Here is a 14,721-nt window from a genome sequence, read left to right as displayed (position 1 = left end):
CCAAGTGGGCAATCCCATTCCCTAAAGGGCACTGGAACAATCAGGGATGGTGGTACTAACCCCAGTGTAATTGGGAAGCACTTACTTATTGGTGACTTATAAAATGTAGATTTCTAAGGGAGCAGTCACTGTGATCTTTTTTCTGAAATGGGGTTGGTAGACAAGATAATTATAGCACCTCTACTCTATGGGAGTGGAGGTCTAGGCTAGGTTTGGAATCAGCAGAAGCATCTGACTACTGGGGGATGCTTGCTTTGTGTCTTGTGCTTCCCTCATTAAAGACTGGTATGGAAATATATCACAGTGGGCTGTGTGCCTATGAGTAGACTGTGAGCCCCATGAGGGGAGAGACCTTGGCTTTGATTTCTGTGTCTACAGTGATGGGAAAGATTTGCTGACTGTGAGAAAAGCCTGGGCTTGAGGGTCAAGGGTTACAATTGATTGCAGATGGAGTAGTTCAATAATACAACACCCACAATCTCTCAGCTGGATAAATTCAAGGGGTCAATTCAAGTGTTCTCATAGACTTAGTAGCTTCTAAATGGAAAAAAAGAGAAAAATGCTTTGAAACTACAATGGACTATGCACTTTTCTAATTATATGATGTAGAGCAAGTTATTTAACTGCTGTGATCTCAATTTACTGATCTTTAAAACGGAAATAATGAATCACTCAGTTGTATAGGTAAAGATTTTTAATAAAAAATATTCCATATAGTATGTCTAATATATTCTATATAAGTGAAATCTTACATTTTGGTAGGTCTAGTTTCTTGCACTTATATTTATTTTAATATTTTATTCATTTATTTTGGTTTTGGGGCCACACTGGTAATGCTCAGGGTTGATTCCTAGCTGTGAACTAAGGGAAATCTCCTGATGGTACTCAGGGGACCATATGTCATATTGGTGATCAAACCAATATTGGTTAGCTGTGTGGCAGACAAGCAATCTGACCACTATGCTATGCCCCTGACCCCTTATTGTTATTAATTTCCATCATTTAGTAATTTCCAGCTCTATCTCATACTTCCTATTGCTATGCTAAAGTATGAAATGAATTGCCAAAATTTAAATCTCTCATTGTTGGAAAAATGAGGGAGTATTTATGTTGGCTTATTTGGTTATAACCATAGCCGTGCCCTCTGCTGTGCCCTCTAGAAAATCCCAAAGGAGGTGGTAGTGGTAGGCACCAGGCTATGAGCATAAAGAGCCAGGCTTCTATAAATGTATAAGCAATTTCCAGCACAAACTTAGGAGATGGCTGAAGACTTCTAGAGAACTTGACATCTAACCTGAGACCCGAGGGAGAAAGGAAATGACAGAGAAATGGGTAGGATGCAAGCAGAGATTTTGTTGGAAGGAGAAACTTACTGCACCCACCCGAGACACTAGGGAGTATATACCTTGATCTAGAAAACAAAAAGAAATCCATTAGGACTAAATAGAAGAGGGAGAATGGCAGGTGCTTAAGGAATGGGAAATAAACCCAGGAGCCAGGCATCAAAGCCGTGGGATTGGCTTAGATTGGATTTAGTATTTTAGTATGCTACAAGGAAAAACTACCACAGAGAGGAAAATGATTATATTTCCAAGTGATAGTTGCCCTCAAGAATTGGTGCAACCACAGAGAGGAAGGCGTGTTAAATCCCTTTTACAGAATTGCATGTTAAACAGGATAGTTGATCATTTGTATAACATTGAAAATAAAATATAACTATGCAACTATAAAATGCAACTATTAATTCATAAACACACACTCTCTCTTTTTTTTTTCTCTCTCTCTCTCTCTTTTTTTCTCCCACTTCCGAGGGGTATTTCTTCCTGAATGCAGAGACTAGGCAGGACAAGAATAAGTCAACAAAGATGGCTAGGAGGCTAGCCCCAGGCACTAAAGACAAATTGGGTTTGAGGAGTGCATAAAAGAAAGTGAAAATATTTCCCAGTTCCAGCTGAAAGGTGGGGATGAGCTCCTACGCAGTGACCCTGCAGTGCTGCTGACACAAAGGAGTGGATGGCAAATTCCAATGTTGAGCTCTAACTGACTGACTGACTGACTGGCTGATTCATGCTGGGTTGATGGCGTAGATAAAGCAATTATGCAGATAATTGGATCGATGCTGATAACTTCAGCAATACAGGGCCTACTGTAGGAACTGAATGATCTTGAGTGGCCTGCACATTGATCCAATTAACCATGCGATTGTTCTGGGTCTACTTCCACAGTCCCTCAGGTCCTCACCCACAACTAGTTTGGTTACCCAAGGAGCAGGGAAATAACCTTTTTCTCTAGCACATGGGTATTCTCAGAGCTGAGATTCTGGGTCCTCCCAGGAGAAGGAAGACTGAAGAGCAGCTACTGCAGAAATGTGTAGGTTTTGATCAGGAATACATTAGCCAGCATGGTAAGCATCTTGGTTTAAGATCTGTACTAGATCCTAGATGAATTGGAGACTTTGAGAAGTCACCAGCTGTTTCTGAGTCTGTTTACCTCTCTTCCTAATAGAAAGTATAACAACCTCTCTCTCTCTCTCTCTTTGGCTCTCTCTTTCCCTCATGTCAGTAAGTATAATGAGCTCAAACAGCGCCTATTTATGGAGTACTTATCAATGTGCAGAAATTGGCCTACCTCTGAAGTTGTAGAAATAAATAAGCTTTCAAGCGCTCACCACTTAATGGAACAGAAGATAATAAAGGAAAAGTAGGTGGTAAATCCTAAGACAAGAGGACTAGGGAGCTATTGCAGCTCATAAATGGGTGTCTCTTTAGCTGCTAAGGGGGCTGAGAAGTCAAAAAGCAGAGTTTTGAAAGACTCTGAGAGTGCTTGCTAGTGAAGGACACTGGAAAGGGCATGTCTACTGAGAGAATAGCAAGACTAGAGGCCGGGGAGAATTGGGAGACAGTCAGAGAAATACACAGCTTCAGTGGAGTGAGGCTGGTAGAGATAGATTCTAGGCAAATTTACTATGAGTTTTTGCTGCAAGTATTTTTGGTGCATAATTTGGCCATAAAAGAGAAAGAACAACAAAACAAGACTGAGAACATTCAATTAAGAGGATGCAACAAAACACATGTACTTCTCTGCAGGTGCACTTCTGTTCTCTCCATTAAGAGAAAACCCCGCTTCCCAATTTCAAATCTAGAGGATCTTGTTTGTATGAAGCTTTTCATACAGTTAGTGAACCCCTGGGATGGGAATGCTGATCAATGGGCTGTTTCACCTGTCGTTATGGTAAAGATGTATACGATCTATCCTCTGTATCCATGCCAGTGTTCCAGCACATGCCCAGTTCTTATGTATCAAAGACTTCCTAGCCATTCTATAAAATACTAAAAGTCTGTATACACTATATTCTCTACTAACAACTAGCAAATTACTGAATAGGTTTTAATCATTGTAAGTACATTTATATTTATAATAAATTATATAGCCATTTTTGTAAGGAGGGACTATACAGGAAGCTTGACTTTTGCTAGCTTCTAATTGCTAATAAAGCCTGATGCATTTGGTAGAGATGGCACCAGAGAACCATTTATTGCATATGAATTAGATACAGAGCTGATTATCAATGCTCAGAAGCCATTTTTATATTTGTCAGTGCTTGGAAGACTTCTTGCTTTGAAAGATGAGAAGAATGACTGCTCACCAAGGGTCTTGCAAACTCATACTGATGTTTATCTTCCGCTATTTAAGATTTTCAAATGGATTCATCATTAAATCTTGGACCCAAACTGTCAATTATTTTCTTCTTTCTTTCTTTCTTTCTCTCTTTCTCTCTCTTCTTTCTCTTTCTTTCTTCCTTCCATCTTTTTTCTTTCTTTTTTCTTCTTCCTTCCCTTCCGTCTTCCTTCCTTCCTTCTTTCTCTCTCTTTCTCTCTTTCTTTCTTTCTTTCTTTCTTTCTTTCTTTCTTTCTTTCTTTCTTTCTTTCTTTCTTTCTTTCTTTCTTTCTTTCTTTCTTTTTATATCTGTCTTTCTGCTTTTTTTGTCTTTTGGGAAATACCCAATGATGCTTCTGGTTCTGTGCTCAAGGGACCATATAGGGTGCTCAGGATAGAACCCAGTTCAAAGCAAATATTCTACCTGTTGTATTATTGTTACAGTCATTTATTTATTTTTTACAGAAAAATGCCTCCACTCAATTTTTGGGGGCTAAATACTCACTGAAAAAAACAACAACATAATCCATAGGCCAGATTTTATAGAGGAGTTAACCAGTTCAGGGTCAGAGGTGGTCTTGTCCCCTGAACAAGGGGCTTAAACCCAAAGGACCTGGGAAGACCTAGATTACTTATAGCTGGAGAAAGTCCATATCTACATTTCTTAAAGCTGCACTTGCTTACATAATGAAAGAAAAATGGAAAGAGCAAGGTTGCAAGTCAAAATTCCAGTGCAAGTAAAAATATAAATGCTTAGGAATGAAGTAAAAGATTAAGGAATGGAAAAAAAGATTAAGGAATAGATTCAAATGCATGGTGGGACAGAATTCATGCTCGAATCAGCCAACACATTCAAGTTTTCTTTGGTGCCTGGCATGGCTACAAGCATCCCAGCTGGCCTTGCTAAAGACCAAGGCTTCTGGAAGCTCAGAGCACCCTTGAGGCTTGAATACTTACCCTTTTTTTCCGACAGGGGTCACATGCAGTCCATGAGGACCAGCTGGACAATTCACAATCGATAGGTAGTGGTGCAGCATCCGCACTCCGTGTATGCCTGCTCTTGACAACGCTATTGTTGACTGGATATGACTCAAGAGAAGGTGACCTTTCAGCTCTGCAAAGGATGTCACGAGAAAGGGTATCAAGTAGCAGAAGGAAAATAAGGGAGTTTAAGCAATCACTTGCCCTTCCACTCAATAAATATACATTTGCTCACCTGGGCATGCCTATTTGTTTCTCATTCAAGCATAGGTTAATTTATCCTACAAATATTTGTTGAATACCTGGTGAGTGTCTGACATGAGGAACCACTGTGGTTGAGAGAGTATTGAACTCAGATTAGTGGTCTGTAAGCAAAAGCTAGCTGGGTGAACTTGGTCTGAGTATTCAACCTTTATGAGCATCACTTTTCTTGCTGAACTTAATGGGAGAATCCTGCTTGCCACAGAGGGGAGGATATCTCTAAGCTCAAAGAAGAAAGAATACATAAAGGCACTTCACTGTAAAGTGAAATGGATATGTGGGAAATATTACCACAGCTTAAGAATGTAGGATCTTAAGCAACCCTCTCCTTACTTTGGAGCTTCTTTTATATCTTGGGAAATGAGAGGTTTTTGACTGGCTGAGCTTTAAGGTGCTCTCTCACTTGTTAAGAGTCTATAAAACACAAGCTGAGAACAAACCATATATAGGGTACTGTGCTCCAGGGATACAGAGAAAAATATCATTGAGGTTTTGCCTTTGAGGATTCAGTTTGTCTTAGAATGGAAAAAAAGGAGTATTAGCTTAGTTTTTCCAGATATTTCTCCAGCAGGCAAAGTTTTAAAACCTGCATGTTCTAAGGTGGCTTTAGGACATGGTCAAGCACTGCTGGGTGTGGCCCAAAAAAACCAAAAACCAAAAACAAACGAACAGAAAAAACCACAAGAGCAAATGAGTTTTCTGGGAAGGAATGATTGGGGAATATAACTTCTGGGGGTGCAGAGACAACTTACTAGTGTTGGTAACTCAGTAATGATTTCTAGATGGGACTTGGACTCAGGAGAGAAATCTGCCTTGGACAGATAGGTTTGATCATGAAAGGCAACGGGGCTTACCAGAGGATCCAGCTGTTTCATATCTGAATATATGTATAGAATATAAAGGATATAAAAACACTAATATGAAGATAGCTATATCCCGAGGTTCACAGCAGCATATCATAGTAGCCAATAACTGAAAACAGCCTATGCTTCCATCAATAGCTAAATGGGTAAAGATATGGTTTACAATTTCCATGTTAGTAACTGTATTAGTGGTTTGCAGTCCCTAGTTAGCTATAAAAAATGATGGAATCCCACCATTCATGACAACATCGATGAACCTTCAGGGCATTACATTAAGTGAAACAGCTAGACAGCAAATAATAAATTCTCGTTGATTTCACTCATATGTGGAATATAAAGAAACAAAGCAAATGAAGAAGCAAGCAGTTACAGTGAGCAATTGAGAGGTGCCAGAGGAAATGGGTGGGTAAAATGTAGAAAGGGGGTCAATTCTATGTTGATGGATGGAAAGCAGATTTTTGGTGGTGATCAGGACTTAGTGTACACAGATGTTGAATGATAATGCTGTACATGATAATCCAGACTGTGGAGACTGTGCTGAAACAGAACACATGTCACCATGTACCATTATATTGTTAATGTGACATACGCTATTACAGCATTCTATTGTGAACATTACATGCTTCTGTGCATAAACATCCCATTATACATTATATATATTTAGACATTCCATTATACATTACGCATCTATATTTTGAAAAGATATGTGAGAAAAACTGTTCTTACTATTCTTTTTTTGGGAGGGAGGCTTTGCAAGAGGTACTTGGAGGACCTGGGGTCACTTCTAGAAACACTTGGCTTATGTGGATTGACTGGTAGCTTAGAATGCAATGCTGCTCAGGTAAGTAATTTTAAGGACAACTAAGAACCATCTCAGCAGTATTTGGGGCCCTCATGGCTATATCAAGGAGTGCTTTAGAGGCCTCCAAGGTGGCTCCAGTGATGCACTGGAGACCATGTGATTCTGTGTATTGAACTGAGGTCAAATGTATGTGTCATAAGCACTGCACTATCTCATGGTCCCAGAGAGGATGCATCTGAAGAGGAGAACCAGGTTAAGGTCAAAGCTTTGAGAAATGTCACAGAGTAGAAGAAACTGTAGCCAAAGTGGGAAGAATTTATAGGAGTGTATAAGAGTAAGGTTAGGTTGACTGAGGAGTCCTGAAATATGAGAACTGAAGCATGCTTGAAAAATAAGACAAAGTTTTCTGTTGAATTCTTTGTGAGTGGAAGGATGCTATATAAAAAGGTATGAGTGAATGAGTGGACATGCTCCCTCTGGGCTTCTAGTTTCCATTAAAAATATGATCTAGTGGAATGGGAGTGATAGCACAGTGGGTAGAGTGCTTGTCTTGCATGTGACTGATCTAGTTTGAACCCTGTTCTCCCACATGGCTCCCCAGTGGCAGAGCAACAAGGGTAATCTTTTAATGCAGAGACAAGAGAAAGCCCTGAGCATTGCCAGATGTGGCCACCCAGTGTAACATTTTATGTCATTGGTCTACCTTTCCAAGACTAAATTATAAAAAAGGTGCAGTGAGATTTGCTGGAGACCTAGGGATGCCAACCCCATGCCAGAGGTTCCCCTTGTAAGTTGGTGAGTCCTCACAGAAGCACCAGTGCAGCTGTGGACACTGTTGCCATGGGTGGGTAAGGGTACCAGGCCATATGGTTAACTTAATGGTCCCTTTTTAAGTTTCACCTGCTGAAAAAGCAGCCAGTCAAAATAATAGAATGACTTATGTGGGAATAAGAAGAAATAAAATGGAAACTCTAGTTAGATGACCTCCTCTTTGACTTCTCACTTCTGCCAGAGAATGGTAGAAATACAGCAGTTTTCATCCACATGTCCCAAGGACAAAAAAAAAAAAAAAAGCTGATGGGACAGGCAGCACACAGAGACACAATGACAGATGACAGTTCAGTAGGTCCTAGTAAGGGAGACAAGTTCTGGGACCTTGCTGTAGACCTCAGATTTGGAAGCAACATCAGATCAAATACAACATGGGGCAGAATAGGTCTTTTATGCACTGGGGGCAAATAAAAAGCAAGGGACAAGACCAGGTCACCATGCCCTGGACTGAGGGCAGTGCAGGGATAAAATGAACCTAAAACCATCCACTTATAAAGCACAAGAAATTCCATCTTCATAAACATCTGGAGTTTCATATGCAAATATTTTACACATCACTCAAGGACCCAGGTACTCAGAAATAACAAGGAATAAAGCATTTTGGTGCTGAAAATCAGATAGATGGACAACCTCAGATAGACTGAGGTTTCTGCGACTAGTATGAGTTGACCTTGGGGGAGTCAGACTGTCCAGCCTGTGTTATGTCCACTATCCCATATTACCAGGTCTGCACCAACCTCTCCAGTGCTTCCCCATCTCTTTCTTAGTGTTTCTTCCCCAAACCCAAGATTGAGTCATTAGGGAGCGCACCACATGGTTCCACTGTCTGAAAGACATAGTATATCACACCAGACAAGGTCATTAACAATACATTCTCACTCGGCAAAAGTCCTAAAAGGAGGATAATATTAACTACAGTGAAATCTATCTCCATGACCACCCCAGAGACCTGCAAAAATCAATGGCCTAGTCAAGTTGGATCTTTAACGAAAGGTCAAAGACTCTCCTGGAAACCGCAGGTGGATACTTTAAAGTGGTTGCAAAGTGTGTGTGTGTGTGTGTGTGTGTGTGTGTGTGTGTATGTGTGTGTGTGTTTGTGTTTTATTTAAGAATTCACCCAGATTTGACAAGACAATAGTGTCTGTGATTTTTGCTTCTCTTAAGCATGTATTTGACAGCTCTGCAGGACATCCTCTTTCTGTTTCTACAAACAAACAAACAAACAAACAAAAAACACAGTAATATTGTGTTTTTAGTAACTATCAAGTCAATTCGCTGCTCTGCAGTTGAGACCAAGCTGCTAACTAGTGCACAAACACACTATTAAGAGTCACAATTATTTTCCTGTCCAAGATTTGAAAGCCTATTAGTGGGCGAGATGATGGGTTAGAGAAGAAATTTGGTAAAAAGTAGTTATAACCACCGGATCTCTCATTTTTGCACCCAATTTTCATTATGAAGGTGGCAATGTAATGAAGTAATCAACTGAATAAATAGCATGTTTGTAAATTACACTGGATATGATGCGCGTGGCTTATTAGGACTGCAGAATGCAGAACAAAGAGAAAAAGCAGCATTAAGTGACATCTTTAACTCCTCAAACTAGCAACAGGCCAGTGGACACAAAAAACTGGCTCCTGTCCTGTCTAGGAATTTTCTGCAGAAATAAATTAGTCAGGAAGTGATTTTCTTTCCATATCCTTTGTAGGCCTCACTTTCAAAATATTAAACATGCCCTAGAAATGTAGCCAAAAAAAAAAAAATCAACACCCAAGGCCTCTCAACCCAGGAGGAGCAGTTGTTACCAGTTCAGATTTAATAACTTTAGGCTTGATTATGATCTCTTTTACAATCTCTGTTCTCTGCTGCTTTCAGGCCACTGACATCCCATGTAGTTACTGACTTAGCTGGATTAGTGGTGACCAGATTCATTACTGTTTCCTTTTTACTGTCTGTTTTTGTTGTTGTTGTTGTTGTTTCCATGCTGTCTTCCATTTGTTTCCTATCATTTGTGGTTCTAATTGAGTATTTTCTAGAGATCATATTTTCTCCTCAAAATAACCAGCTATTATTTCTATTTTGTTTGTTGGTTGGTTTTTGTTTTGGGGCCACACCTGGTGACTCTTAGGGGTTACTAGTGGCTATGTGCTTAGAAATTGCTCCTGGCTTGAGGGACCATATGGGACATTAGGGGACTGAACCATGGTCCGTCCTAGGTCAGCTGCATGCAAGGCAAACGCCCTATCGTTGTGCCACCTCTCTGGCCCCACCAGTTATTATTTCTTGTACCCCTCTGTCAAGTCGGTGTGTGTGTGTGTGTGTGTGTGTGTGTGTGTGTGTGTTTTCTCTGAGGCTGGAGATCTAATCCAGGGCTTCTCATGTGGAAGGCATGGGATCTACTCCCAAGTGACATCATAGTCCTAGCAAAAAAAAAAAAAGTTTCCGCATTTTTGCATTTCACATTTGCATTGTATAAAGTTGCTGTTTCTCTCTGCTCTACATCAGAAGTGAATTTCATCAGGAATTTTGTGGGTATCCTGCCAGTCCTTTTTGTTTGTGTGTTGTTATTGTTGTATATATGTACATGACACACTGCTGCCTCTATGGGTCTTCCTCATACTTACATGTGCCCCCTTGACTATTCTCTGGCCCTTACCATTATACTCCTGAGAATTCTATGCTGATTCCCTTTTTTAGGGGGGGGCAACACTCAGAAGTGCAGTGCTCAAGGGTTATTCTTGGGGGGCCCTATGGGATACTGGGAATTGAACCTAGGTTGGTATATATATATACATATATATAATCTTTATTTAAGCACCATAATTACAAGCATGATTGTTCTGTTTATGACTGAAACCTAGATTGGTTTTGTACAAGATAAGCATTCTACTTGCTGCTGTTGCTCTGGCCCCCTCCATGTGGATTTCTACTGAGATCTATTTCCTTCCTTTTGTCTAGATGTTACCTCACACAACATAAAGAACATTTACTTTCTTCCTTTTGAAAAACAATTTATGTTCAATTGCCTTGCAAAATTTGCTGGAAAAAAAACAACAACCCTTCAACAAATCCTGGGAAATTGTAAGGACTGACAAAGATATGCCTTTCCCTGAGGGACAAGGGACACTGCTGCTAGCATGAGGACTTACTCCACTGGGTTTCTAGCTCCCACCATCTTTCTAGAAGGCATCTCTGATCAAAATAAAGATGGATTCCTTGGGTCCAGGCGGGATTAGGTCAGCAGTAAATTGCTAGCCATCAGCTTATATAGATGGGGTGCGTCAATATATTTTGGCTTTCTGTAGAAATGCCCTGACACAACAACTTTCTTGTCACACACAATTTGTCAGGCAGCTGCACCCCTTGGCAAATAGCATCCTTCCTCTTTGCTAGAAGGAGCAACTTCTGGGTGTCAGAAATCCAATTTCTTTTCCCCATGTCGTTTGCAATTGGAAACACAAAATTTCAAGCAACATCTCGTGGCAACAAACAATGTGGCCTAGAGAAAGAAATAGCCAGGAGTTGGGCAAACTGGGGACTGGAAGCAGTAAAAAAGGGAACAGGAAGATGCAAAAATATGCAAGCTCTCAGCAACCAGAAATACTGGCTGAATCTGTTTTTTCTGCCTCTTGAGTGAGTAACATTTGTGAAGGTAGATTGTTTTTCAGGCCTCAGTTACTCTCAAAGACTCGACTCTATATCTGTGAAGATGATAACTAATGAACAAAGACATAGAGGAAGTAAGTAAAGGCAGGTCATAGGACAATCGTACTTTTATTTATCTGGCTTGATTACAAAATAAATGACAATGAAAATCTTAGCTAATAGAGGAAAGCCTTGATATTCTTTACTATAAATAAGGATTGTTTCTCAGCTTCACTTCTGTTTAGATAGGTTCTATCTAGATAGGACTATTCCAGGGGCTCCATGGGGAGAAGTCAGAGTAGAAATCCTGCCTCAGGGATATTGGACACACAGGAAATAGAAAATATGAGCAAAGTTGTCTCTATTGTGGAAGATCAGCTTGTCCTTCCTCCAAGCTCAAGACCCCATTGTAAGATTGAAAAAGATGTCCTATAACTCAGCCATTTGTAAGCCAGATGAAGCCTGGAGAGAACCTCCTCCTATATGTATATGTTTGTGTTGCTGCTTTGCTTAATATCCTTCTGGGGCTGGAGAGATAGCATGGTGGTAAGGCATTTGCCTTGCATACAGAAGGTCAGTGGTTTGAATCCCGGCATCCCATATGGTCCCCTGAGCTTTCCAGGAGCAATTTCTGATCATAGAGCCAGGAGTGACCCCTGAGCACTGCCGGGTGTGACGCCCCCCCCCCCAAAATATCCTTCTATCTTCCCCAGAGTTGAGAGCAATAGTAGGAAAAGTTTCATTTTTCCCTTCCTATTTGAATCATTATAATACTTTTATAATTTTTTAAATTTTTTTTGGTTTTTGGGCCACACCCAGTAACACTTAGAGGTTACTCTTGGCTAAGTACTCAGAAATCACTCCTGGCTTGGGGCTAGGGTTCAAATCCAAGTATGACATGGGTCATTCGTGTGCAAGGCAAATGCCCTATGGCTGTGGCCCCTATAATATATTTTGAAGGCCATAAAATATAGGCAGATGAGCTTCCAGTAATCCTGATGAGAAGCATGTGTTTGTCCTATCATGCATGAGGTCCAGATCATATGCTTTAGCAGATCTTGATAGTCCCTTTTGATGACCTGTAGTAGAAAGGCCAAGCTCCTTGGCCAATGTTTGCTGACCTCCCATCTGCAGCCATTGTCTGAGCCAAGCACCCCCTCTATCTCCTTTCTTCTTGCTTCCACCTTGGCCTGTGTCCTAGGCTTACCCAAAATAGACTATAACCTTGGGGATAAGCCCAGTCCTCAAATTTCTTTTTTGTTTTATTTTTGGGCCACACCCGGTGAATCTCAAGGATTATTTCTGGCTATGTGCTCAGATATCGCTCCTGGCTTGGGGGACCATATGGGATGCTGGAGGATCAAACAGTGGTCAGTCCTAGGTTAGTGCGTGCAAGGCAACCTCCTACCACTTGCACCATTGCTCAGGCCCCAGTCCTCAAATTTCTATGCCTTTCCCTAGACTGCTCTGTGAAAACAATTCTCACCATTTTGTCCTTTGGTCAAACACCAATTGTTGAAGTCAAGATGCAGCAAAAGTCAAAAACCTTCCCAGGCTTATTCATCATGGCATCCTGACCAGGCCCTTTGCCCAAGCAGCAAGTAGTGGAAAGGTTCTATTCTATTATCTATTATTCTATTTAATCTTCGGTTCTAGACACATAATGTTTGTCTAAGTGTGCACAGAACACACAAGAAAGGCCTACAAAACTTAAATCTTGGCTAAACTAAGATCCTTTTTTCGTAATTTTTATTTTATGGACTATACCCAGTGATGTTCAGGGCTTACTTCTGGCTCAGGGGCCATTCCTGGTTGAGCTTGAGTGGTCATATGGGATACCAAGGATCAAACCCAGGTCAACAATGTACAAGCAAGTGCCTTACCTGCTGTACTATGTCTTTGGTCTCCAAGCCAAGATTCCTAACAATCATAAGAATGTATCATCTTGAGTGTACAACAAGCAGTCGATTCTCATTGTCCTGAAGACTGAGCATTCAGCAGAGCTGTCCTGGGGCTAGAGGCAGGGTGTGGATATTGTGAAATGGGCACTAGAGATCCTTCATATTGAGAAGTTAAGACCAGAGAATGTGATGGACTAACAGAGTGAATGACATCTGTCTTCCCTTGCTAGGTGCACAAGAAAGTCTGAGATATCCAGGCTTCAACTCTGTTGGATATTTTTTCCTTTTTTTCTCTTTTTTTTTGGTTTTTGGGTCACACCCGGCAGCACCCAGGGGTTACTCCTGTGCTCAGAAATTGCCTTTGGCAAGGTTGGAGGACCGTATGGGATGCTGGGAATTGAACCAGGGTCCGTTCTGGGTTGGCCGCATGCATGGTAAACACCCTACCATGTGCTATCTCTCTGGCCCTCTGCTAGATCTTTAGGCACCAGAATCAGCCCTAAACTTCCAAGACCCAAAGCTCTTTTTCTGGCACTTTCTTTCTTATCTTTAGTCTGTTCTGAATATTATGCTGAGGTACAAAAAATGCTAACCAAGCAAACCAAAAAACGAAACAAAACAACATTTAGCTGTAATTCCAATTAATATATTTAATGTGTGTGAGAGATAGAGAATAGGCTCTCATAGACAGAGTGAGAGCATGTGTGCCCATGTGAGAAAGAGACAGAGACAGAGCCCACTTGAGAACACAAAGGATTGGGTTGATGAGCAGACAGAGGAGGTCAGCCTCGCAGATTAAAGTCACTGATATGAATTGCCTCTTTCCCCCGTTCTTAACAAATCCTCCTTCGAATAAGTAATCGTACCAAGGCTTTGTTCCGAATACAGAACAAGAACGCTATTCTTCTCTGCATGACAAAACACACTTAAAACATGTCAGTTTGTTGCAAGAACTTATGTAGAAGCCAGCCGCTTGGATCCGCAAGCCTTCAAAGACAGTTGTTGATATTACTGTATCACATTGTGTAAGAACTGCTTCAAGAGTTAAGCCTTATTCAAGAGGTACATGGGAAGCAAGTGAGCTGTGCCTTTTTCCTTGTGGTTAGAGCCATGATTAGGGAATCATTTGTAACTGCCACTTACCTGGAGCTGGACACCCTGAGCAACCCCAGGGCAGCACCGAGAAGAATCAGCTCTGTCACTTGCACCCTCCAAGCATTCATTCTGTAGGCTCTCATTTTCTCTACGTGACCTGAGGTTTAGCAAAGACGCTTAGGTCCATGGGAAAAAAAAAAAAAACAGCACAGGGCATTCTCCAGTCAGCTTTTGACCTCACAAACAGCTCTGCAAAATAAACAGAGAATCTCCAGTGGCTGGGGAGCTCACAGACTTTGCACAGACAGGAAATGCAGATGCATTACTGGAACTACAGTCATTAGCTTTATTCACTCATTTACAGCAGGAACATTTGGGGGAAAGCTGCTGCTAGACTAGCCATGAGGCCTGCAAGTTCCAGGTATTGATAGTTTGGGTTCAGATCCTTTCTCTGTCCTACCCAAAGGGAAACCTTTGAGTTTTGCAACCTTCAGTAAATGACTTTGCCTCTGTTCCCCTCCTTTGCAAGTGTGTGTGGGGGGAATTAAATAGGTTAATGCATTCAGAATGCTTAGAACTGTCCCACCTTGAACATTGAGATGTATGAGCTATTTAGAGCAAACGCAGTGTGGAGTTAGATGAGTAGGATTTTGACTTGCTGTGAGGCCTCTTAGTTGTGTGATTT

At 41.1% G+C, this 14,721-nt stretch overlaps 1 protein-coding gene across 1 annotated transcript in view; it reads right to left on the bottom strand.

The window, feature by feature from the left end:
* C8B (complement C8 beta chain) overlaps positions 1-14,328 on the bottom strand; it is a 42,064-nt gene extending 27,736 nt beyond the window's left edge. Inside the window, exons 1-2 of the mRNA XM_049774602.1 lie at positions 14,085-14,328; positions 4,615-4,771 (exon numbers count right to left, since the gene is read on the bottom strand). Of these exons, the coding sequence (XP_049630559.1) occupies positions 4,615-4,771; positions 14,085-14,179 (252 nt within the window). The 5' untranslated portion in view covers positions 14,180-14,328. The remainder of the gene's footprint in view (positions 1-4,614; positions 4,772-14,084) is intronic.
* Positions 14,329-14,721: the final 393 nt, after the last annotated feature.

The sequence above is a fragment of the Suncus etruscus genome, chromosome 6, assembly GCF_024139225.1.
Source record: "Suncus etruscus isolate mSunEtr1 chromosome 6, mSunEtr1.pri.cur, whole genome shotgun sequence".
Taxonomy (NCBI): Eukaryota; Metazoa; Chordata; class Mammalia; order Eulipotyphla; family Soricidae; genus Suncus; species Suncus etruscus.
Note: the sequence above shows the minus strand (reverse complement) of the source record. Positions and strands in the feature narration are given on the sequence as shown.